Genomic DNA, 26094 nt, shown 5'->3' on the forward strand with positions numbered 1-26094 from the left:
GATTATGACCTTTGGTGCAAAACTTCCTCTTGAACATTCCAGGAACAATATAACGTCATATAGGCTATATGGCATTTCACACTCCTCGGATTATCCATACTTTGATGAAATCAGCGTAAAAACAAATTGAAGGGGGAACCATGGGCAAGGTGTTCGAGATAGAGAAAAATGGTTTCAAGACTTTAGGTGGGGAATGACCTCAAGATTATGCATAAAAAAATATTGTCATCCTAGCTCTCAAAGTTTGGGCGGTCGTCTGATTTTTATGTCAAAATTCGAAATTTTCTAAGTTCATGACCTTGTGACCTTGACCTTGGAACTAAAATGAAAAATCGAGCTCCGTGGGGCTATGCAGGTGCCATTGGGCTAACCAAATACCGAAACCCCTGCCAGATTCGACAACACCCTCGGAGATGATGGATTTTTACGTCAAAATTGCAATTTTCTAAGTTCGTGACCTTGTGACCTTGACCTTGGGACGAAAATGAAAATGGAGCTGTGGGGCTATGCAGGTGCCATTGGGCTAACCAAATACCGAAACCCTTGTCAGATTCGACAAACCCCCTCGGAGAAGATGCAAATTGAAATCGGCTACCCCCTAAAAACACAACTTTTTTGGGCGTGGCTCCGCCCATAATGGGCGGAGCCACGCCCATTTTCAGGAAAACACAACGAGATCATGATATAAACCTCCAACCAAAATTTCATCAGGATTGGATCAAAACCCACGGAGCTATGCTCGGGACAGACAAACAGACAGACAGACAGACAGACAGACAGACAGACAGACAGACACACAACAACAACGAATATAGTGGTCACTTATATTTTTCGTAAAAATATTTTTTCGTGAACCAATTATTGTATTAAAATTGAAGTATGTACGGTAACTGAACACTGTGCAGGGTATCCTGTTCTATGAGCTCTCAAGTTTATAAAGCAATCACCCTATCTACAAAGAACTAGATCTAGATAATTTTCATTTGCTCTGCCCTTTCCCTGTTCCTGGACCAAATTTATCCCGAACAAACTGAAATCCATGATAATCAATACTCTTCCTTTACCACATGCCCGTCTGAATAATTAATCAGCTCTTTTTTCCTGATCTTCTCTCACACCTGTAACCCCATAAAAAGCATCCACCAAGTATCTTACTATTATTCTAATCGCCGATCTCTATCCACGAAGCCTGGTGTTGGCTTAGTGGTTAAGGTGGCTGGCTTGGGATCTTTGGGTCCTGAGTTTGAGCCCTGTTGGCTGCTGAATTAACACCAGGTGGAGTTGACTCAGCCTGTCATCCTTCTGAGGTCAGTGAAATGAGTACCAGTGTACTGGTACAGGGGCACAGCATCAGCGGCATAGTCATGCCTCAACAAAATGATAGCTACACCTGGCGGCCAAGCTGCCATACACAAGAAGAAGAATATCTCAATTCACTCAGAATCCTCCACATTAATTCCCTCCTTAATGCCATCCCTTTCTCTTGATACAATAGTGCTGTCTTTGACCCAGATTACTACTCCAACTACTATTTTCTTTTCCTGTCACACCAATACATATTGTAGCCTTCTTGTCCTATCCTACAACTACTATCTTCATTAAACCAAGTCTCGCTTACTGCAACTACATCATACGCTTCACTATCTGCTTCAGCTTCAAGCTCTTCCATTATATTATTTAAACTCCTGGCACTGGCATAAAATATTTTAAAAATTTTCCCTTGCAGTAATTAGTTCTTACTTCCTGCCTGGTCTTACAAATTATGTTATCATCAGCAGTTCCTTCATTGAGAGCCTCTACACCCTCTTTTAGCCTAAAAAAAGCCAAAATTCCTTCCTCAATTCCCACTGCAAACGTTGTTGCCTACATACCAAAGATTCTTCGTACCAATGGTTAAAATCTATTGCTCGTGTTATGAATTATATTCCCTTTCTGAGTCTCGGAGGAATACCAGAAAAAGGAAACTGAAGGCATGACAAGCAGATACAGTAGCGCAAAAAAAGCTGTCCATCTCATCCGGACTTGAGAAGAGTCTGTTGTTACCTCCGCCATCGAAGGTGGACAGAGGTTATGTTTTTATCCCCCGTCTGTTTGTTTGTCTGTGAGCAGGATATCTCAAAAAGTTATGGATGGATTTGGAAAAAAAAATTGGTGGACAGGTTGGGTGTGTGACAGTTTGGTGAACCGAGTACCATTGTAGTTTCTTAAATCTTAATGAATATTGTTAAAAACACAGATCATTGGATGCCAATGGTTTCTCATAATTCAATGGCTTCTGATATTCCTCCTTCCCATTTGATACCCATAACCAAATACAAATGTAACTTCAACATTCCAGCACGCAGGAAGCAATGCGGCAGTAACACGAGCCGGTGAAAGTTTTACGTGGGAAAATGAACCTCTCAACTGACGTCACTTTGGAATACCACACCAAAGAAACCAGTGGGCAATTCAAAAATACCAATGAGTCTTATATGGAGTCTACTTGTGATGGTTTTAGTGTTTGTTTCCTCGGTTATATTTGGTGTTGCATATGATGTGCACAAGTCTTTTAACCCTTGTCAAATGGCCTTTAACATTACATTTTAACAAACATTAGATTCAGATTGGATTGTAAGACCGTTCATTGAACACGGTGAAGCTACACACATCTGTGAAAACCCCCCACTGAAAACCTGGGATTTGAGAATTTTCAATCCCCCGAATGAAGTTGTATTATGAAACATTTGGAAGCAAAGATGTTTCAATAATTAAGCTCCGCCATCGAAGATGGATGGAGGTTACTGTTTTCACCCCTTTCTGTTTGTTTGTTTGTTTGTTTGTTTGTGAACAGTATTACGGAAAAACTCCTCGACGGATTTCGACGAAACTTGGTGGGGGGGTTAGGTCTGGTCCAAGGATCATGCCATTAGATTTTGGACTTGGTCCAAAATCCAATATGGCCGCTATGGCGGCCAATTTGAAAAAATATTTGAATTTTTTTTTGCATTTCTCCATGTTTTAAGTGATTTCCAAACCCCCCTCCCCCAAAAAAAATTTAGAGAAAAAAATTTTTTGCAACTTTTTTTTCAACAAAATTCCGATTTCTTTTTTTTTGCATTTCTACATGTTATAAGTGATTTCCAACAAAAAAAAAACATGCCAAAATTATAATTGCGGCTGATTTTGGAACTTCAAGTGGATATTACCCACGTAAAATCAATTTCTGTCTCAAGGAATCTAGTTATGACGAATGAATTGAGTATGTAAAAGTTAAAAGTAAAAGGGAAAGTTGCAAACTATAACTCTGTGAGCACTGTTGACGTCAAATTGAATGAATAGGATATCAGGTTCACTTGAGTGACCTAGCAGTATTGGCGGCGGAGGTTTTGCACTCCACCGAGTGCTCCCCCTCTAGTTAAGAGATGTTTTTGCTTTTTTTCTAAAACATGTTTGTTCCAAACAAACTGGGATACATAAAACACTGATAAATGGCCAAGCTCAGCTGAACAATGCCCTCAGGAGCAATCGATGACCAATTTGTGTAATGAGGTGCAAGGGTTACCTTGATTTGGCTAAGGTTTTCAACATGGAGGTCGATGATGAGCTCATGTCCACTCGGGGTTGCATTGCTGGATGCCAGTCCCACGACCCGAGGGCAGCGACCACGTTCATTCTGTATTAAAGTAAATGACATGTGAAGACTTTTCCTTCCGCGTGTAGTCGGCACAACATAAAGAAATCTGCACATACATTGCATCAAAGTAAACGATATTTGGAGGTTATAAATCTGGAGGATATTTAGTGTCAACCTCTAATCTACCTCAACTCCCCTTTTATCCCCAGATTGTGGTGAATATGTGAATGGCTTCTGTTTCTGTAACTTCACCAAAACAAGTCCCATTCTTGAGCATGCTTTTGTTATGTAAAGACGAGCAGGAAGATAAACACGAGTTGGTGGCAAACAAACAGTTTTCTAATACCACTGACAATGTGAAAAGTAAAAACAGCTGTTGTACTTCCCTTGTTGTTGGGTTTTTAGTTGTGCAATAACTGCATTAGTCACGCTGTAAGTAATTTTCCTGTTGAATGACAGCCATTTACATTTTTATACTACTAATAACTGGGTTGGCAGGGTAGCCTAGAGGTATGCAAGCTCACCTCTGAGCTGTCCAGCCTGGGTTCAAATCTCCACCCAGCTATAAACTGCCACCCTGGTGTTTATGTGTGCTGTCCATCAAAAGGACGTTAACCTCTCTGTCTCTGTCTCTGTGTCTGTCTCTGTCTCTGTCTCTGTCTCTCTCTCTCTAATGGTTGCTCACACATGAAAGATCCATATGGTGTCTCTCGAGAAGAGTAGTAGAGGAATCAACAGTTCCTTGGCCGAACGCCACCTTCCTGAAATCTACAATCGAACGTCAGGCCTGGCCAGTGGGTTCGTGAAAGACTTGGGGCAAAAACTTTCTTCAGCCAACTCCGCAAGAAGGTCGGAATAATGAGTGGCTTTTAAAGTACTACTAGTAGTAGAAGTAGATACAATTTTTACAATCTCTAAGGCCTCTTTCAGACTATCATTCACATCTGACAATCGAGATTGTCAGTTACCTTCTGCAATTTATGCAAGATTATTGTATGACGGCTCCTCATGCCCAACAACCTTAAACATGCGCGTTTTTGGCTATAATTACAGCAGGTGTGATAAAGGAAGAATCTCTGTAAAAGAAAAAAGTTTGGACGACACAATGGCTGAAAGAGGCCAGCGTGAGAGCCAAACATTTCAGGAATTGCACCTGAAAGAGCCAAAAGGAGTTCATGAACTCCCTGTGAATGTCTCCGGAAATGTTCGATGACCTTTAAGGAAAAAGGTAAACCCTATGTTGAGAAGTGTGATGTACTTTTGAAAGATTCAATTCTACCTCTCGCATGGCTCGAACCAACTCCACACTTTTTTGGCATGTCCTGCAAGTTCCTATTGGCACACCATTGTTTAAATGTTAAACTCGATCAAACTATCTCAATTACAACTGTCATTCAAAAATCTTTTATTTGTTTTTTAATGTCCACACAATCTTTTCCAACTGTCTATTGTGACTGGCATTTTGCTGTTTGTTATAAATGATAGGATGAAGAACTAATCTTGCTCATTAAATCTAGTATGGATCAGTGTGACAATGGATGGAATCATCAAAACGTTGACCGAGGTGTGATAACTACGCTGGGAAGTGAGGAGAACCTGACATTTCAGGCGTTAACTCTTCGTCGAAGAAAAAGGGGGAAGGAAGGCCTGATCTCTCATCGTTATTCATCGTTACGATTGATAGTCAAGAATAGACCCGATGGTTACAGAGGAGCGTGTGCTACATGTACAACTAGAACGGGCACTCAGTAGAGCGCATACCTTCGCCAACGCTACATTTTGCACCCCCCCGCCCAGAAACCTTTGATTGTGAGGGTATTTAATCCCATACCACATGTGCCATCTCATATGTGTTATGATGGCTTAAAAACATAAAATTTCCTGTGCCATATCGTATATCACAAGATTGGGCATTGAATTCACAACATTTTGGCATTGGTTGCATGCAAATTGGATAAAAATCGACCGCACTCTGGCAAAATGACGATTTTGACCTTTTCATGACCTCGACCTTGACCTTTGTACTCTTAATTTTGTAATTGGTATTAGTGTGGGGAACAGAACAGTCAACATTTTGGTGTTGGTTTCATGCAAATCGGATAACAATTGACCGTGTTATGACTAAAACCGCACATTTTGCAATGTCGTGACCCTCCCTGACCTTTGACTCCCAACCACTAATAAGTGTTATGACGTCATTGTGTCATGTCACATATCACAAGATGGGGCATTGAATTCTGAACATTTTGGCATTGGTTGCATGCAAATTGGATACAAATTGACCGCGCTATGGTAAAAAGACGATTTTGACCTTTTCATGACCTTGACCTTGACCTTTGACCCGATCGCTCCCAAAATCTAATCAAATGGTCCTCGGATAATAACCAATCATCCCACCAAATTTGCTGCGATTCAGTTCAATACTTTTGGAGTTGTGCGAATAACAAACAAACACACATATTCACAAATGAATAAATACACAGCGATCAAAACATAACCTTCGCAACAAAGTTTGCGAAGGTAACAAGGAGCTGATACTCGAGGTCCTCCGCCTTTTGGGTGGTTGTCTCACAGGCAAGAAGAGCCTCATGAATATCGTACACAAGCCAAATTACCAAGATGGTTGCCATGGCGACAGAATTCAAGCAATCGCTGCCGTGATCGAATCAGGTTGAGATGACGTCATGAGGAATAGATATCTACAATGTGAAAGCGAAATGATCAATGGTTACATATCCTGTGCCCACCTTCGGTGGTGGAGGTAACAATGACGTGAGGAGACGTTGCTTTACTTTTACATTCATTAGAAGAACTTTGTAGATAATGGAGAAATCAACACAATGCAAGGATGTGTGATGTGCACCTGGATTACCAACATCATGGGAATTTGTAATTTGGTGACAGCTCGCCGACTCTTCACGAAGGACATCGTTGGATCTTTAACATCGATCAACTAATGCTGGCAGACGGACGTCAGTTTAATGTTCATCTCATGGACGGCACACAACATTGATCCCTGTGAAACCCTGGAATGAACGCTTATAACTGGACAGAGATTCAAACGCAGGCGAGACAGCTTAGAGGTGAGTATGGATTCCTCTTGGCCACCCTGCCAGCCCCAGTGTTAATATTGTTACTTTTATTATTGATATTATTATTATTATTATGGCATTTATACACCTTAACAGGGAGATCTTCCAAAGCAGAAACCCTCTTAGGGACGGGGGTGGGAGGGGGTGGGGGGATTTTGTCGCTACAACCTCCTTCCTGTGACCCCCTAGTTCCCTGGCAAGTGTGGTTGAAGTTGAAAAAGGTAGGACCGAATGTATTGCTGCCAGCCAGACACCAATTTGCTTATTTTAGTATGATGATGATGAACTGGAGCCCAAATTCTTCATTTTACTCCATCGACATCATGGTTGTGGAAGAGCCCTTGCCAAAGGGCTTCAAGTAACGCGATTAATGGCGAGTGCAATTTACGTGAGTGATGCTGCCCCATTTACCTTGGACAAAGTTAGTGCTGACGCGCAGGCTGAGGTAGAGGCTACACAATCGTGAGTCTGCATGCACCAATGGCAGTCCCAGCGGTTATCCAGGCAGGTGACGCACCTGTTGAGAACGTTTGGGGTTCACCACTCACACATTTACACAAAACAAGCGATAATCTTCTTACACACTTTCATCGAGGATTGCACTCACGGGGTTTTGGAAGTCACCGTTGTGAAGTCAGAACAACGATACAATGTGATATTTGCCGTTAATACCGTGACAAATATCCCATCAATTTGCACTTCCACAAACAGCTGCTCTCGAGAAGGTTCTGGGAAGAATGAGACAAACACAGATTGTTTACAAGAAACAAGATACAAAAAAATATAAAATACATATAAGACATTGACGCAACGGAACACTGACTTTGCTTGGTGGGCCACGTGGAGACCGGAGAGCAGGAAGCATTGCCATGGCTCATCTGAAAGACCACCCGTTCGGTCTTTCCCATCATTCGGCACTGCATGTTCAACGTGGTGATGTTGGGCAGCTTCCCAGAGAAGGTGAGCTCCAGGCTCTGTGTGGAAGGAGCCGGGATTGAATATAATTTATAACATACCATCAGATCATGGTCCACTGGGTACTCAAACTAACCATACAGGTGTTTTCCTTATTCCTGTACTTTGCTAATGGCATGATGTTAATATTGATGAATGGATGTAATACTGGAGGTAATGCACCAACAGTGGAGGCCAAGTTAACGGGCGGCGTTGATTGAAGCTGATGAATTACCGACAAAAGTGCAAGGACTTGAAGAACATAAACGATCAAAAATGAATGCGGGATTTGATGTGAGATGAGCAGACATTATTGGACACATTACCTGGACAGGTTTGTCGATGTTGAGGTCGGCTGGATTGACTTTTATGACAGGACACTGATCTGCCCCATCCAGGACAGTAACCAAAGCAACTTGTTCCTTGTGGGGCAGACACTCTCTCTCCAGCACACACCTGGCCACAAGTTAAGAAATGTAATTCGAAATTTATGAACGAAGAAATATCCTTTTTAAATCGCAGCCCTTTAAAAGCAACAATACAGATGTGTTGGCTCCCTGAGTTAGGCTCATGCGACATCCTGGCCTCTGAGTAATACGTGCAAATACCAGGGGATTAAATAACACACAGAGATAGAACTTTCCTGCAATATCTTCTCTGAGGGCACAATGATCAAATACAGAGAACAGTTTTGAAGAATTGTTCACATTCAGGAAAATCAAAGTCCCTATGAAGCCTTAAATTATGTTGATGTGCTATCAGGAAGTACAACACGTTATCAATAAGTGAAGGATTAAGATTGTCCAGACACCCGTTTCATGTCAGACATTGAAGTACTCCTCCCTGTGCACAATCTCAGTAAATGAAGAAGAACTCGTTAACAACTCACTCGTTTAAACTAACTAAATTAAAGAACTTGGATGGGCGATGTGAACGGGAATTTATATGAGATGGATATTCACATTGAGTTTGAAATCACAATGATAAAAAGCAAACACTGGAGTAAGGCATTCAGACACAAGTCATGTGTGCTCCTTACAATGCACAAACACATCCTCCTGTGATTCCCTATACATGGTGTTACCTGTGTGAGAGGGTGCACCAGGTGCAATAAGGGTCTCCCGAGGACAGGCAAGCAGAGCAAGATCTGTGTTGGTCACAACTAGCGATCGACACGCGGCTCACCTGTCGGCCAAGTGCAAGAAGCACAAGAATGTACTCGATTAGGTGCATGGTCAATTTTTTGGTAGTTGTTTGTATACAAAAACACAACACAACACAATAGAAAGCAGGGAAACAGACCAACATCAAGGTAGTGTCACAACGGACGGACATTTGGAAGGAGAATGGGTGAGGAGCATAATAAGAATAAGGGGGTTGGGAGAACGCCAAACGGGGTGAACAAGATGGTTAAAAGCTCAAGCAAAAAGTTGGCTGAAAGAAGAGAAAGAGGAAACACGTGAATGAAACAGCAATGGAACAAAAGATGGAAAGGTGGGTGGAGGGAGAGGGGAGGAAACACAATGACCTGGAAAGGAAGGTGTGGGTTAGTAGAGGATTAATGAGGATGGGGAATGTGAAAACATCATGAGTATGGATGGGGGAAGATCTGAGGAGGAGGTAAACAACTATCTTGAAGGAAGACCGACATTTTACAAGACTTAGGAAGTTGGTTGTACAGGTGTGTGAATAGAGGAACAAATTAGTGAAGGTGAGCAGTGAACCTGGATTTTGGGAACGTCACCAGAAATGGATTACTGGTGGAATGCGTGTGCCCTGGAGAAACCAGGGAAGGACACAGCATGGAAAGAGCAGAGGATGCAAAATCAAACATTAGGTGGTAGAAGATAGAGAGGCCCCAACTTATCTATGATGAGGGTGTCAGAGGCCTTGAGATTTAGCTTGATCATGGGAGATTCCAATCATTTTGAGCACCTTGGTTTCCATGACATTAACATGTGAAAGGTGTGAGGCAGGGGAGCCAGCCTGAAGGGAAGAGCATATTACTCAATCGACCTTGTAAGTTGTTATAGAAGTTTGGATTTGTCAAGAAAAGACTTTTCACAATGGCAACAAGTCAGCATCTGACTTTGGAGGCCAACTCTAAAATGTGGTTTGTCCAAGAGAGATTGTGGCTGACGGAGAGGCCCAAAAGTTTGAGAGACTGAACTTCTTCGAGCGGGTTAAGGAACTAGATGGAAGGGTTCACCAAATGCTCCTTTAGAATGTACATTGTGTGAGATTTGCCAGTGAGATCTACTGTACTTCTCACTGTGATAACTCAGTGTACGAGGCCCTTTCAGCCAACTTTGACTCCCAACTATTCCTCCACCCCAGCTTTCTTTTGCGAATCTGTGGCCACTTCAACTGCCACCATTTCAGCTTGTTTGGAGTTAGCTTGCATACCACTCTCCATGGTATTACACAAAGATCCTTTTGTGACACACCTGGCTTTATCCAATCAATTCATTCCCAATGCATCTTGTACAATTGGCTCCTACTGTCTGCTCAAATTAACCTTACCAAACTTCCCCTCCAACATTTCCTGCTCTTCTTCAGCTTTTCGCAGTTCCTGGGATCATATCCTCCTTAATTTAAGTGTCTGTCAATCTGGTGTTCCTCAGGGAACTGTCAATGCATTGCTGCATCCGGCAGTTCAATCACGTACATTGCTTTACCTTGAGGTCGACCATCTGTTCTGCTAACTTAGTTTTAGTCTTCAGATAGCCCAGAGATATGCATCAGGCTCAAATGAAGTCCAATAACTCAGCTCTTTCACCATCCACAAAAACCTGGTGATAGTTGGTTAAGTCTGTCTGGCACATGCACTTCACTCTTGAAGGACAGATTGAGTGTTGGTTCACATTGAGTGAAAACAAAGCAAGGTGGGAAGGTGTGAGGTGTGAGTGCCTAAACTCTCTCTCTAAGGAAAATACCAACGGCCCAAATCCCTCGCTTCTTTTCCCCATCCTCCACATCCTTACTGAAACTACCTTCAGCATGTAAGCTTCTCTCCTGCCCAACCAACCTTGACTGCTCCACTGCTACCTCTGAATTATTTGCAAGGCCAAATCCTTTTTCTGCCATCCTCTGCTTATAATGATATGCAAGGTCTAAAACCAAGGTGCCATATGGAATATGGCTCCCTCCTTTGACCTGTTGCTGCTATGCCCCATCTTTCTCCCTGGAGGCCATGGATTCTAAAATCCTCCATATGGCATCTCACAACAGAAGGCTGAGTCTCAGCATTTGCTTATCACTCATGTTAAGGAAGTTGATGGTCTTGTCGTCTTCTACCAGCACCCAACCCATAATTTTTTCAGTCACAAGTGCTCCACTAAAAACTCTCACCTCAACCCTTCCCTCAGTCTAAGCTTATCGCTCACGTCTATCCATCACTAGATTAATCAGTGGACACGACAGAATGTATGTATGTATGTGCGTAGCCGAAATTCCAGGGATTGAATTTTTCATGAATTAAAATGAGTACGCGACTTTTTGGGGGAAACAAGCTCGAATTAAATTGTAAAGATATATGTGCACACAAAATCATTTTATTTGAAACCAAGTAAATTATGCAACTATCACAGAACATGGTTATATGAGCTGAAAGAGAATATTTACGACACCTATGGGGACCCGTCGTAGACAGGCACTTCAGCTTGTTTTAACAACAATCTGTCATTGTGTTACCATTTAATTGATTCCACAAGTACCCGCAGAGAGCCAACGTAAGCCACTTGATCAAGTGGCATCAGCTGGCAAAAAAAAACCTTCATATGAGCAGTTGCAGAAGTAATAAGTAGTGCTGTTAATAAGAACAGAAATACATCAGTAGAATGAGCAGATTTAATCAATGCAAACACAACCATGATGATGTCTTGAGGTGTTACTCCTTAACGGCTTGAAGAAGAAACAATTTTTTTTTTTAATATTGAAATAGCATCCTACCTCCTTAAATGTTTCTCAAGCCAAACTACAAATACTGCACAGGGTGTCCAGAAAGTCCTTGTGCAACTTTCAACTTTTATAACGTTTGATGTGCACATTAAACAAACCTCCTATAAAGGGCAAATAATAGCATAATTCATAAAGTTGTTACTCAATCCAGTTAAAATTTTTAGGGTTCAACGTAACCACCATCTTTCGTAATTACATCGCTCAATCCAATTTTCCAACTCGTTGAAAACATCCTCCAGTTGCTCGTGAGTGATGTCATGAATTGTATTTGTGATCCTAGTCCTAAGTTCATCGAAATAATGTGGTTTTGATGAGTGAACGATAGTTTTATATCGCCCATAAAATGTAGTCCAACAGGGGACAGGTCAGGTGAATGAGGTGGCCAAGGAATTGGTCCACATCCACCAATCCACTTGTCTGGGAAGACACCATTCAAGAAATGGCACACATTCGAGGTATCGTGTTGCAGAGAGATTCAATCGTCCGAGTTCAGGGCAAAAAATACATTGTGAAACATTGCAAAGTAACGTTCGCCATTGTCCGTTGCTTCTTCCGAAAAAGAAAAAAGAAAAGAAAAAAATAAGGACCATTGATCGATGACTAAGAGATAGCACCAGACATTAAATTTTGGTGAGTCTCTGATGTTGCCAGACTTCCTGAAGTTTTTTCTGTCCCCCAAGTGTGGTAATTGTGGTGGTTGACTTTACCACTGATGTAGAAGTTGCCTCATCAGAAAATGTCAACCCATCAAGAAATGCAAGGGAATTGTGGATTTAACAACAGAAATAACAATAACATTAACAAGTCTGAAGACGACGATGGTTCACGAGCGGTATTTGACGATGTAGATTGTTTCAGAAGTCAAGGATGAGACGATGTGATAAAGTTTGACCAAGTTATAAAAATGATCAACATGATGTGGTACGAGTGACAGGTTATTAGCTGCAAAATGTCGAAAACCCGATTTCGTTCAACAACTTTAAAAATTTGACCTTTGCATAACCTTTAAAGGTCCCAAAACAATGTTGTGGACATTAAAATAAGGAAACAGGATACGTGCTATAGCTTATTGGAGTTAGTTAGTCGAAGAAGGTCGAAAACCCGGTTTGATTCCCACAACTTTGAAAATTTGACCTTTGTGAACTTTAAACGTCAAAGGTCAAGGATTATGACCTTTGGTGCAAAACTTCCTCTTGAACATTCCAGGAACAATTTCACGTCATATAGGCTATATGGCATTTCGCCCTCCTCGGAATATCCATACTTTGATGAAATCAGCGTAAAAACAAACTTGAAGGGGGCGCCACGGGCAAGGTGTTCGAGATAGAGCAAAATGGTTTCAAGACTTTAGGTGGGGAATGACCTCAAGATTATGCATAAAAAATATTGTCATCCTAGCTCTCAAAGTTTGGGCGGTCGTTTGATTTTTACGTCAAAATTCGCAATTTTCTAAGTTCGTGACCTTGTGGCCTTGACCTTGGGACGAAAATGAAAAATCGAGCTCTGTGGGGCTATGCAGGTGCCATTGGGCTAACCAAATACTGAAACCCCTGTCAGATTCGACAAACCCCCTAGGAGAAGATGCAAATTGAAATCGGCTACCCCCTAAAAGCATGTTTTTGGGGCGTGGCTCCGCCCATAATGGGCGCACCATTCCCATTCTCAGGAAAACACAACTAGATCATGATATAAACCTCGCACCAAAATTTTATCAGGATCGGATCAAAACCCACGGAGCTATGCTCAGGACAGACAGACAGACAGACAGACACCCATAACGAATATAGTGGTCACTTATTTTTTCGTGAAAATATTTTTCATGAACCAATAACTGGAAGGGCACCCAGTAGAATGCATACCTCCACTGGGCTGATTAATTTACATTTTTTATCCCACTGATAGGCTTGATCTGGATTCGGACCTGAACAAAAATGTAATGGGCTTGTTCTTGTCATGTAACAAACTCATCCACCAAGTTTCGTCCGAATCCATCCATAACTTTTTGAAATATTGTGCTATCTATATCGTTTTAGCCTGATCACTCAATGGTGAAGAATCACTTCAAAAATTATTGGATCCGGATCAGGATTCGGATCCTCACCGAAATCGAATCATTTCGTCCGTGTCACATACCCAAGCTCTCCACCAAATTTCGGCCGAATCCGTCTACAACTCTTTGCGATATCCTGTTCACAAATAAACAAACAAACAGACAAACAGACCTTCGGTGGCGGAGGTAACAACAAGAACATGAACAAAACTGTTCTATCATGTGTACATCAAAAGTTATCAAAGTTCAAAGTTGCAAAGGGACTTGTTCAACACGTTGTATATTAAACTTTTTTTTATTTATAATCCAACATAACATCTATGCAGCAAACTACCTGGCTTGTAGTCAGCACAAAGATGACAGAATCATCTTCAGGGTCAAAAACCATCCCCGGGAGTACGGGACTGCCAAGATCGAGTTCGAGTCTCTCTGACAGATCATTTCCATCCTTTTCTTCCACTCTCTGCAGGTTCACACGGCACAAGGACGGCCTGAACATCTCAAAGGCAAAAGCAAGAAAGAGTATTCATCCATTTAGAAGCTTGGCTTTTTGACCAAGCTAACTAACAATAGTAGTGAGAGGCAGTTACCAATAAGCAACCTGTTTTCCGGCCTGGGAAAACAAATCTAATGGAGGATAACCTTGTGGTAAACTCCTTAAGCTTGCAAAAGGTGAGTACTGTATCAATCATCAGGCAAGATAAAAGACAATATTCACCTCAGATTAAAGCTGAACTATCTTATCTGTCTTCTTCCTCGAAGACCAGGTGTTGTCTCGTCCACCAATTACGTTTCTAGCTTGTGGTTCCACACCCTCACTCCCCATCAATGATAGTACAATGGACAAATTTTGCTATTAAAGGATTGCTCCCAACCTTGACCTCCTCCCCTAGCCCCTGCTTCCACTACCATCTGGACTCGGACTTGCTACCTGAGAAGTTGAAGGAGATTTTTATTTGGCTATTATGAGGTTGCTCAACTAAAAGTGAGCCTGAGAGGGGAAGTAGCTGAATCATATGAGAGGCTGAGAATGGAGGGGAAATGATCAGTGGATCAACAAAAAGAGATGCCTTGGTCAAGACCATTCCATTCGTCAAGAGCATTCCATTGGTTCAGACTATGAAGGAACAGGAAGGCTCCAGAAAGTGAACCTGAGGGAACCTCCCTGTGACTGGGGAAACCAGTAAAGCCTACAGGGCCATGTGCAAAGGAGTGCTCAGATGTGCAAAGGAGTGCTCAGATGTGCAAAGGAGTGCTCAGATGTGCAAAGGAGTGCCATCACCTCATTGATTAATTATTAATTGGGGTTTAGTTGGTCGAGTTACATTACAAATCTGACAAAATTAAAAGTGAAATTTGTGACTCTGTGGGTACAGGAGCTTGTACCACCATTGTGAGTCCTGTGGTTCTTGGTAAATTGTTGGTAGATGGGATTAAATTACACTGTAAAAGGACCGTAACTTCCAACTGGCTACTGGAGCAACAACAACATCATCTTCAGCAGTGGTAATGTTAGGACTGAATTGGGCATGACAGAGAACGATGCAGAGGTGTGAGTGGCAGAGGTGTGAGTGGCAGAGGTGTGAGTGGCAAAGGTGTGTGGCCCTTGCCCAATTGGACTGGATTTCTTGATGTTGAATGATTGCCAGGTTAACCTGGGGAGAGGGGGCACCTGTGAGTGTTGTCAAATAGACTGCAATTGTTGGGAGAAGGATATGATGAGTTGAAGCTGTGTATTATTATTAATTTGCATGCAGCCTTTGGCTGCTGGTTGCATCATTGCTGGGAGCGTGGCTGTGCCGCTGATGCAGTGCCCCCTGTTTCCAGTAAGCTGGTACTCATTTTTCCAACCTCGGAAGGATGACAGGCCGAGTCAACTCGCCTGGTGTTATTTAACGGGTCGAGAGGGGCTCAAACTCAAGACCCTAAGATCGTTAGCCAGCCACCTTAACTGTTAGGCCAACACCAAACTTAGCTGTGAATTTGGAAGTGCCTAACTCTGAGATTTTGGTAATGGCAACGTGGTCAGGAGGACCTGAGGCAGGTGGACTCCATGCTCTTGTGGAGTCTTTATTCCTCAGACAGTGGAAGGATTGTTGGTGGGTTGCACTCTCATGGATATCTGGGGTTGCAGTACAATTCTTGAATGTATGTACAGACCACTGATCAAGAGTGGTGACACTGATCCAGAGTGGTAACAGATACAAGGATAACCAGTTGTACACCATTTGGAGAATCACAGATGTGAGGACAAAAGATGCTTTGCATAGCCGATCATGGAGGAAGGCATCGACCAGAAAGACAGATTTGGTTACAAGATGTTCACACAAGGCAGCAGCACTATTCATATATTCTTCGATACAATGATGGATGAAATCAACAGGAGGTTGATTGACATATGCCAATCGCTATAAAAACAAATAAGAAGCTGATGTTTTGGGCGTTGACCTTCGTTGGAGCAAAAAAAAGAAGGGCGAGCACCTGAAGCCTCTTTTGCTCCGATGAAGGGCTAACAATGAAAATGTCAGCTTTTCCTTGCTTCCCATCGCAGTTGGCATACACCTCAATTAACGTTGATTTCATCCATCGTTCTACCTGTCTCCCCAGATTTATACCCACCTTCACCTGCAACACTAGTTCTGCATTATCTTTCATATAATGCCCAACAAAAGCACATATGCTACTTTTGAGCTATCTTGTCAGCCAAGTATTATATCGACTGAACATGTATTACATGATTGTCATAATTATCAGAGAATGTCACCCTTCACTATCCAAGATGGGGATCCACTCGTTCTCCATACCTACCTTGATGAGTTTGCCATCCTGTGTGCCCAGTAACAGAACAGTACGGTTGTACACCAAGGTTGCTGCCATTGCAGTGACATCCCCAATATCCTTCCCTTCCACAAGAATACCAGAGAGGACCTTTACCAAGACTACAGGCCAATGAAGGTGTTGAGCTCCACACTGAGCTTGCTTTTCATCGAGCTGCTGAACAAAGGAAAACAATAAAGAGATTGTAGAGACAAGTAAAGCAGATGAACAATTAAAGTATTTCTTGATGCATTATTTTAAAGAATTTCTCCGAATAAAAACTGGATTTAGAAGCATGAATATAAAAAAACACAAATACAATTCAAAGTCCTTTATGGTGAAGAATGGAGGTACCGCGAGCCACTAAAACCCAAGTCCAGACCATCCTAGATGAGGACAAGTCAATGGTCAAAATGTCAGGTGAGCCTTGACTGCTGGGAGGCGAAATGATGTGCTGGTGCCTTCATTTATCATAATATATCTTCCCATACTCATACTGTAACAGGGGACTTCCTTCCCTGTGACAGATTTTAATATGTAAGGCCTAATTAATGGATCAATAATAGTGACAATCAGGGAAGTTCTGAGTTGGCTGAACTGGTTGACGTGCACTGGGATTGCAGATTTGGATTCTGACTCAACCGACGAGTAATGGAAAACTGCTTTGGGTATTCCTCACCAAAGGGCTCAATTTTGGAAGCATCCTGTGACAGAGTGGCTACCCAGAAATATCAGTGCTCCAATCGATTGCAAGAACTATTGGGATATCGGGCAGAACAAGTTGGATGATGTGAGATCATGTTATTGCTTCTCAAAGGTTAATCTCCCTTTCTATCATGTACTTTGACACAATGATACAGTTAATTGCAAGACCTTGATGCACTTTTCATATGTGTCTGTATGTGTATGCGTATATGAAAATATAAATATAAAAAAAAACACGCACACATGCACGCACGCCTGGTGTTGGCTTAATGGTAATGGTGGTGGGCTTGAGATCCTATGATCCTGAGTTCAAATCCCACTCGGCTGTTGAATTAATACCAGGAGGGGTTGACTCAGCCTGACATCCTTTCGAGGACGGCAAAATGAGTGCCAGCATGCTGGTATCCTGTGGTGGAGTAGTGACCTGTCCAGGATTGTGTCCAATAGCCGACGAGACTGCTAAGGTAACACCAATGCTCTGCACAAAGTATGGTCCAAATGGAGTTGGATGTATATATATATATATATATATATATATATATATATATATATATATATATATATATATATATATATATATATATATATATATATATATATATACAGTATATATATACAGTATATATATACAGTATACATATACAGTATATATTGTTGCGGTTGAGGAAATTTGCAAACCACCATTCAGGACCCGTAGGTGAGATATCTCTGTAAGTACATGTGTAGTTAGCCCAAACCCGTTGTTTAGAGGGAATAAATGTGATTCATTCGGGCTGCGACCCTTTGAGATAGCCGTTTTTCTGTTCTATCTTTATTTTGAACCAACCACGTCTCAACCGCCATCACACAACAACCACCAACCACAGTGCCGCTTCACAACAACAACAACAACAACAACAACAACAACAACAACAACGCCAACAGCGGTGATCTTTACCTTCACAACTCGCTCCCGCAAACATCGCATCACCGCCATTCCAAACGGCACCATGGCCATAAACCACCACCATAAACCCTCCACCACCTTCACCTCTCTCCTTCTGCGGCAATTCCCGCACCACCTGTGAGCACGGAGCGTCAGGCTGTCCTGGGCTCGTACGGGACGCGCCGAGCCGCGAGTGCAAAATGCGGCCTTTCCGAGGAGAATTCGGATCAGGAATCCTACACGCCCACTTCTGATCTGTCCAATCAGCAAGCGCGGAGCGCTTTGGCCCCGCCTCCAGGCACGTCGGTGAAGAATCGAGATATGCAAATTCTAGGATCAGGGGAGACTCACGCCCCTTTTCCTCCGTCTAATGGGCGAGCGTGGCTCCACCCCCGAGCTCGTTCTGATCCAGAAATTTGCATATGGGTTCTCCTGCCGGCCTATAAAGCGCCGAGCGCGGGGCGAATCTGAGAGAGTCGGTTTGGGAGAGTCGGTTTGAAGAGTCGGTTTGAAGAGTCGGTTTGAAGAGTCGGTTTGAAGAGTCGGTTTGAAGAGTCGGTTTGAAGAGTCGGTTTGGAGAGTCGGTTGGGAGAGTCGGTTGGGAGAGTGAGATTGATGGGTGACTTTGGTTGGTTGGATGAGTGAAGTTGATGTGTGAGATTGGTTGGATGAGTGAGTTTGATGTGTGAGATTGGTTGGATGAGTGAAGTTGTTGGGTGAGATTGGTTGGATGAGTGAGTTTGACTGGCATGAGGTTGGCCCAATCCTGGTCCACAACCACCCCCATCCCCCACTACCACCTACTAAAGGCACAACGACCATACCCCCCCCCCACACACACACACACACACACACACACACACACACACACACACACACACACACACACACACACACACACACACACACACACACACACACACACACACACACACACACACACACACACAAACACAAACACAAACACAAACACAAACACAAACACACACACACCATCACCACCACCATATCCCTCACAATCACCACCTCCCCTGATGGTCATTCATTCAACCAATCTCACACGTCAAACTCACTCATCCAACCGATCTGAACAATCCAATCCGCACTGCTGATTCCACACGTGATAAAGCTGAATGTCTAAACTCGGTGTTTGCAGCTAAATCTTGTATCCTAAACCCATCACTATCTCTACCCACTTTACCCAGTCGCACCCAACTGTCCCTGGACTCTGTATCCTTTTCTCCTGACAAGGTGGAGAGCTTGCTTTCAAACCTCGAGTCAGATTCTGCAACCGGTCCAGACGGCATCAGCCCACGTGTCCTCAAAGCCTGCTCTTCTGCTCTTGCTCACCCTCTCTCTGTTCTATTCACCCTCTCATTTGCCCAAGGTCATCTGCCATCTGCTTGGAAATCTGCTAACATCACTGCCCTGCATAAAAAGGTGCAAAAACAGATCCCTATAACTACAGACCAATCAGCCTTCTCCCAATCATCAGCAAGGTTATGGAATCCATCATCGCCTCAGATATGAAATCCTTCCTCTTCTCCAATGGCTTGATTTCCAATCATCAATTTGGTTTCAGACCAGGTCACTCTACCCTGGATATGCTGCTTCTGCTCTCCCATCAATGGATGGAGGTCCTCAATGCCAGACAGGAAATCCGAGCCGTATCCCTGGACATATCACGTGCTTTTGACACAGTCTGGCACCCTGCCCTACTCACCAAACTCTCTTCCCATGGTATTCAAGGCCATCTCCACTCATGGCTCGCAGACTTCCTCTCCTGTCGCAGTCAACGTGTGGCCCTAAATGGAGTTCTTTCATCCCCTCTTCCTGTGCAGGCTGGAGTTCCTCAAGGTAGCGTTCTGGGCCCTGTTCTTTTTCTGGTTTTCATCAATGATCTCTCGGACTCTCTGGAAAATCCTCTATTTCTCTTTGCCGACGACTCCACCCTCTGCCGTACCATCTGTCATCCCTCAGACTGGCAAGCAGCAGCTTCTTCACTCACTGCAGATCTGGATAAAATCACAAACTGGTCCAACACGTGGAACATGTCTTTCAATCCAGACAAATCTCACACTCTCACTATGTCTCTTCGAAAGGACCGTTTACAAAACCCCCCCATCCACTTTCTCAACAATCCTCTGGAAGAAGTCTTTTCTTTCAAGCTTCTAGGTCTCACTATCTGCCATGACCTTTCCTGGGAAAGTCACATTTCCAACCTCGCCTCAAAAGCCAGTCGCCGACTGGGAATCCTCCGTCGTGCAAAGTCCTTCCTCGGCCCTCTTGAGCTCCTGACCACTTACAAAGCTTTTGTCCATAGCCTGATGGAGTACTGCTCTCCCCTCTGGGCTGGTGCTCCTGCCTCCCACCTTTCTCGGCTTCATGCTGTCAAAACCAGGGCATTTAAGATCATCGGCATCTCCCGCAATGAAGCTGAGTCTTTGGGCCTCTCACTCAATCACCGCAGGTTGGTCGGTGGTCTTTCTGTCTTATACCGACTCCTCTCCAGCCTTGCCCCCCTGCTCTCTCTGCGATTTGTCCCCACCACATTTCCACAGGGCGCTCAAGGTCCGCCAACAACCCCCTTCTGGTAAAACTACCAAAATCACGAATCACTGCTCATCTTCACTCTTTCATTCCTCTTTTTCCTGCCTTTGGAATAAACTTCCTCACTCTATTCTTTCCCATTCTTCCCTCCAGGCTTTCAAAACAGCTGTTCACCACCACCTCTTATCTTCCCCCATCCAAATCCTCGATCTTTTCTACCCCCGATAATCCACCCAAGCCCACTTCCTTCATTTCTCCTACTTTCCTTCCTGAAAGTCCCTGAAATGTCCATCTTCTCTTCGCCATGTTCCCCGTCCCATCCCCATCCCTCTCCCTTCCACAGTTCACCTAATGTGTCTGTTCCCCACTGTTTTGTCCCTTCCACTCCCGCCCCTCTTGCCTCATGCCTCCTTGCTGTGAGTTGTGTGTTAGCTCTCATACGAGCCTCGACCAAGGTATACAAAAAAAAAAAAAAAAAAATTGTGGAGACCGAAAACGTGGGGGTGCCGTACGGTCTTTGATTTGATGTCGCACGGTGACCTTAGGGCGTCCCTGCGGCGGCCATATAATTTTCAAGGCAGACGCAAGGTAGCCTCAAGGTCCCGCAAGGCGACCGCAGGCGAACGTAATTTTTTTTTTGGGGGGGGAGGGGTTGGCAAAATTCATTTTTCATTGATAAGAGCCTATGGCAGCCGCACGAATAATGCAAGCCCACCGTACGCCCTACGTACGGTCGATGTGGAACACATCTACGTCATGGCTTTGGCTTGTCGAATTGCTACGGCCAACCTAGAAATGAAAAAAGTTATAACTCCGCGCTTTAATTCCACGAAGACCCCTACGGCCTGTAAAAGATAGCCATACAGCGTAGGGGCACCCTGAGGCCACCTCAGAAACTCTGTGGCCGCCGCACGTTTCTAGCAATTCAGGGGGGGGGGGTACGGCCGCCGTATCCTAGCCGTAGAGCAAATGTCACTCATGCTGAAGCAATCACGAGCGCCGATTGGTAGTCAATCCAGCAGGGTTACACTACCTCACGTGATACCTTACGTGTGGACAGCCGCACCAAAGGGGGGGGGGGTTCTCATGCCCTCAATGGATACTCTATTTAACTCATCGGATCAGATGCAGCCAAGCAGAGCTGCGAATACACGACTTAACAAGAGCAAATTACGTGGGGCAGAACTTCCCGGTTAAATTACGTACAGACTATGCTGGACTAGTAGGGAAAATATGCGACGAACTGGTACATTAATAACACAAGCAGGTATATTATAAGCAGGTAGGGCAAAAGGACATGCAAATATTGACAAAAACGACAAGAAAAAGAGCAATCAGAGATTGCAAACCCTCATCAGGACTTCTTTTGAGTGGTGTATTTTTATAGGTTTTTAGGTAAATCCAATATGGCTGCCAAACCATGTGACCTTTGATGTCATATGTATGACTTGTTCCTCATGGATAGGCAGTCATATGTGCAAAGTTTCACCTCAATCTTTCCAGCCATTTCAGAGAAGAATATTTTTGAAGGTCTAAATATATATATATATATACATATATATATATATATATATATATATATATATATATATATATATATACATACACATATATATATATATATATATATATATATATATATATATACATACACATATATACATATATATATATATATATATATACATACACATATATACATATATATATATATATATGTATATATATATATATATATATATATATATATATATATATATATATATATATATATATATATATACACATGTATGGCTGCCGAATCACGTGACCGCTGATGTCATCAAAAAATTTTGTGGACCATTTTATCGCTAGATGACCCACAAAATTTTTTATACTGATCGGATGTCACATTATGACGTCATAATGAAGGCAAGCATCTTTGTTGTCATAAAAATACCACACCCATTCCCCATGAGGAGTACTTGCTATGTGCCACTTGCACACCCATGGCTTGGGGAACACTTGTGTGAAGTTTACCCTCGATTTGTCCAGCCGTTCTGGAGAAGATTTTTTATAGGTTTGAGGGTAAATCCAATATGGCTGTGAAACCATGTGACCAATGACATCATATGTGTGAACCTTTTGTTCCTAATGGACAGGCGGTCATACGTGTAAAGTTTTGCATCGATCTGTTCAACCACTTCAGAGAAAACGATTTTTTAAGGTTTAAAAAAAAAATAATAATAATATGGCTGCTAAATCACCTGACCGATGACATCATGAAATTTTTTTCCTGTGGACCAATTTATCCCTCGGTCAGGTCAGGTATGGGAGCATGTGCCAGAATAGCGCGTCGCTGCGTCCACTTTCCGCTGGTACTCCAGGGGCCTCCGTCTGGCCATCCCCCAGGCAGATGCCAGGCCCATCCCCATCTCCTTGAGATGATGGTCAACCTGCTGCAACCACGAGGCACGTGGTCGGCCCATTGGCCTCCTCCACTCATGAGACTCCCTCGCTGAGAGAATCTGGTGAGCAGGATCAACGTCAGGAAAACGAGCCACATGTCCATACAGCCGCAACTGATGCTCACGGACTATGCAGGTAACAAATCTCATCCGAGTCTCTCTCAGCAACCGCTCGTTGGACACAAAATCCGACCAGCGATAGCCAAGGATTCTCTGAAGAGACCTGGTACCAAAGGAATTAAGTCTCTTTCTCAGATCCTTGGTCAGGGTCCAAGTCTCGCATCCATAGAGCAAGACTGGAAGTACCAAGGACCTGAAGACTCGGACTTTCGTCCTCCCGCACAGGTACCGGCAGCGCCACACCCCATGATCCAGTGAATCCATGACTCCCCATGCCCGACCCAGACGTCTATTGACATCTGACTCGCAGCCAGCAGAGACATGAATATCACTGCCAAGGCAAGTGAATCTCTCCACGACCTCAACATCCTCACCACAAACAGACACAGACAGGACAGCAGCATCCAAGAAGTCATTGAAAGTCTGGATCTTAGGTTTGACCCAAGAAACCCGTAATCCCAGCAGCTCCGACTCCTCATTCAGCACCTCGAGGGCCCCCAAAAGGATGTCTAAAGTCTCCGCAAAGATGACTGCATCATCTGCAAAATCAAGGTCCGAGATCTTGACATTCCCAAACGATGCACCGCAGCTTGATCTCTCCGACATCCTCCCTAAAATCCAGTCCATACAAGTGCTGAAATGTGTGGGGGCCAGTACACACCCCTGACGAACTCCAGTAACAACTGGAAATAAGTCAAAGATGGTACCACCACACTTCACAGCACTCTGAGTACCAGAGTAGAGTTCAGACATCAGATCGATCAGTTTTGGTGGCACCCCTCGAAGACCAAGAATCCTCCAGAGGACATCCCGATTCACTGAATCGAACGCTTTACAGAGATCAACATAGGCTGCAAGCAGCCCCTGCTGAAACTATCGTCTGCGTTTAGTGAGGACACGAAGGGCAAGGATACGGTCAATCGTTGACCTCTTTGGTGTAAAGCCTGACTGCTCTGGACGCTGGTGCTCAAGCAGATGGTGGCGAACCCTATCAAGAATTAACCGAGCAAAGACCTTGCCCAGCACTGAGAGCAGCGTCACCCCTCGGTAGTTGTTGCAGTCTTGGCGATCACCCTTCCCTTTCCAGAGAGGGACAACAAGGCCCCTCTTCCAGTCAGTTGGGATGATGCCTGTGTTCCAGGCAGAGCACAAAACTGCATGCAACGACACGAGTGCAGCACTTCCACCAGCCTTGAGAAGTTCAGCATGGATGCCACAGATCCCTGGAGCTTTGCCCCATTTCAACTGGTTTACCGCAGCCCGTGTTTCCACAAGCGAAGGTGGACCACAGTTGATTTGAGGGTCAGCAACAGGGATTGTAACACCCTTGACGTCCAACTCGACAGCTGGGGGATCAGCCTGGTACAACCGCTCAAAGTAACCGGCCCAGCGGGCCTTCACTTCAGACTCCTCTGTTAAGAGCCAACCACTCTCTGCTCGAACTGCAGTGCTCCGAGGGATGGGCTTGGATGAACGCAATGCGCAAATTCCCCTGTAAGCGGGATGAGAATCACCTGTCCACAGGTGATGCTCTACCCCCTCACAGATTCCTCGCACATAGGCCTCCTTGTCCACCCTCAGTGCACGTACAGTTTTACGCCTCAGCTCCCTGAACAGCTCAGCTCTGCCATTCAGCCTGGCCCTGCGACTCTGGTCAATGGTATCCAGTGTCCCTTGAGAGACAAAATTCTTCTTCGCCCTGCGGTGAGTTCTAAGACATCCACCGGAAACATCAAGGACGGTGGTCTTGAAGGCACTCCACAACTCTTCAGGACCCCCCAAAGCACCCAGACCACCAAGTGTCCACTCAGCCTGTTCGCAAACTCCTCAGCTACTCTCTCATCCCTGAGCTTTCCAACATCCAGCCTCGGCTGGGATGGTACCATTCTCCAGGATTTAAGGTGCAGCTTTAGAGTTGCTACAGCAAGCCTGTGGTCAGTATTGAGGAACTGAGCACTCCGGTGGACACTGCAGTTCTGGATCATCCTCCAACGACCATCAATGAGGACATGGTCAATCTCCCTCGCCACACCGCCAGCGTTGGAATACCAAGTCCAGTGATGAGTTTGCGGGCGCTGAAACCATGAACCAGCCACCCTAAGTCCATGACTTCTTGCAAAGTCAAGGAACTTAGTGCTATTCTGGTTCATAGTTCCTGACCCATGGGGACCAACACACACCTCATAACCATCCCTATCAGTTCCAGTCGATGCATTGAAATCCCCCAAGACTAGAAGTGTATCTCGTCTGGGGCACTGATCAACCACAGACTCGAGCGTGGCGTAGAATGCATCCTTCACGGTGAGATCACTCGCCTCAGTCGGAGCATAAACAGAGACCAGGGAAATGACACCTGAGGAGTGACGAATCCTTAATCTCATAATACGCTCGTTGACCGGTGTTACCTCAATTATCATTGGGGTCAGCTTATTGAACACAGCTACAGCAACTCCTTGGGTATGGTAACCATCAGAGCGACCAGACCAATAGTAGGTGTAACCACCCACCATTATCTCGCCGCAATCTGGTCTCCGAACCTCAGAGAGAGCTGCAATCCCGATGTCCAAACGCTTGAGCTCAGATGATAACAGAGACAGGTGATCATCCTCTCTTAGGGATAGGACATTCCAGGCACCCACCCGAAGGGACCGCCTCAGGTTAACCCAAGAAGACCGCCGTCTGGTGGACGACACCTCAGCATCACTCCGACACACTCTCCCGCAATCTGACCCAGGGATGTTACCCCGTGGTTTCCCTCCTATCATCAAAGATTGGGGGTCCCGAAGGCTTTGCCCCAATCCCGTCATCCGGTGAGCTGCCCTGCAAGGGGAAGCTGCACAGGAGGTACTCCCACGGAG

At 44.2% G+C, this 26094-nt stretch overlaps 1 protein-coding gene across 2 annotated transcripts in view; it reads right to left on the reverse strand.

Annotated features, from left to right (window-relative positions):
- Nucleotides 1–26094, reverse strand: part of PLXND1 (plexin D1) — a 68244-nt gene that overhangs the window by 31717 nt on the left and 10433 nt on the right. The window contains exons 3-10 of one of the 2 annotated variants that reach the window (XM_085864053.1): nucleotides 16481–16663; nucleotides 14007–14135; nucleotides 8747–8847; nucleotides 7989–8118; nucleotides 7532–7682; nucleotides 7316–7436; nucleotides 7120–7225; nucleotides 3545–3655 (exon numbers count right to left, since the gene is read on the reverse strand). In XM_085864053.1, coding sequence (XP_085720179.1) covers nucleotides 3545–3655; nucleotides 7120–7225; nucleotides 7316–7436; nucleotides 7532–7682; nucleotides 7989–8118; nucleotides 8747–8847; nucleotides 14007–14135; nucleotides 16481–16663 — 1032 coding nt within the window. Of the gene's footprint in view, nucleotides 1–3544; nucleotides 3656–7119; nucleotides 7226–7315; nucleotides 7437–7531; nucleotides 7683–7988; nucleotides 8119–8746; nucleotides 8848–14006; nucleotides 14136–16480; nucleotides 16667–26094 lie in introns of both variants that reach the window. The other variant, XM_085864052.1, reaches the window with a different exon arrangement.

Source organism: Eptatretus burgeri, chromosome 18, assembly GCF_056783735.1.
Source record: "Eptatretus burgeri isolate ZD-2024b chromosome 18, Ebu_testis_v1, whole genome shotgun sequence".
Taxonomy (NCBI): domain Eukaryota; kingdom Metazoa; phylum Chordata; class Myxini; order Myxiniformes; family Myxinidae; genus Eptatretus; species Eptatretus burgeri.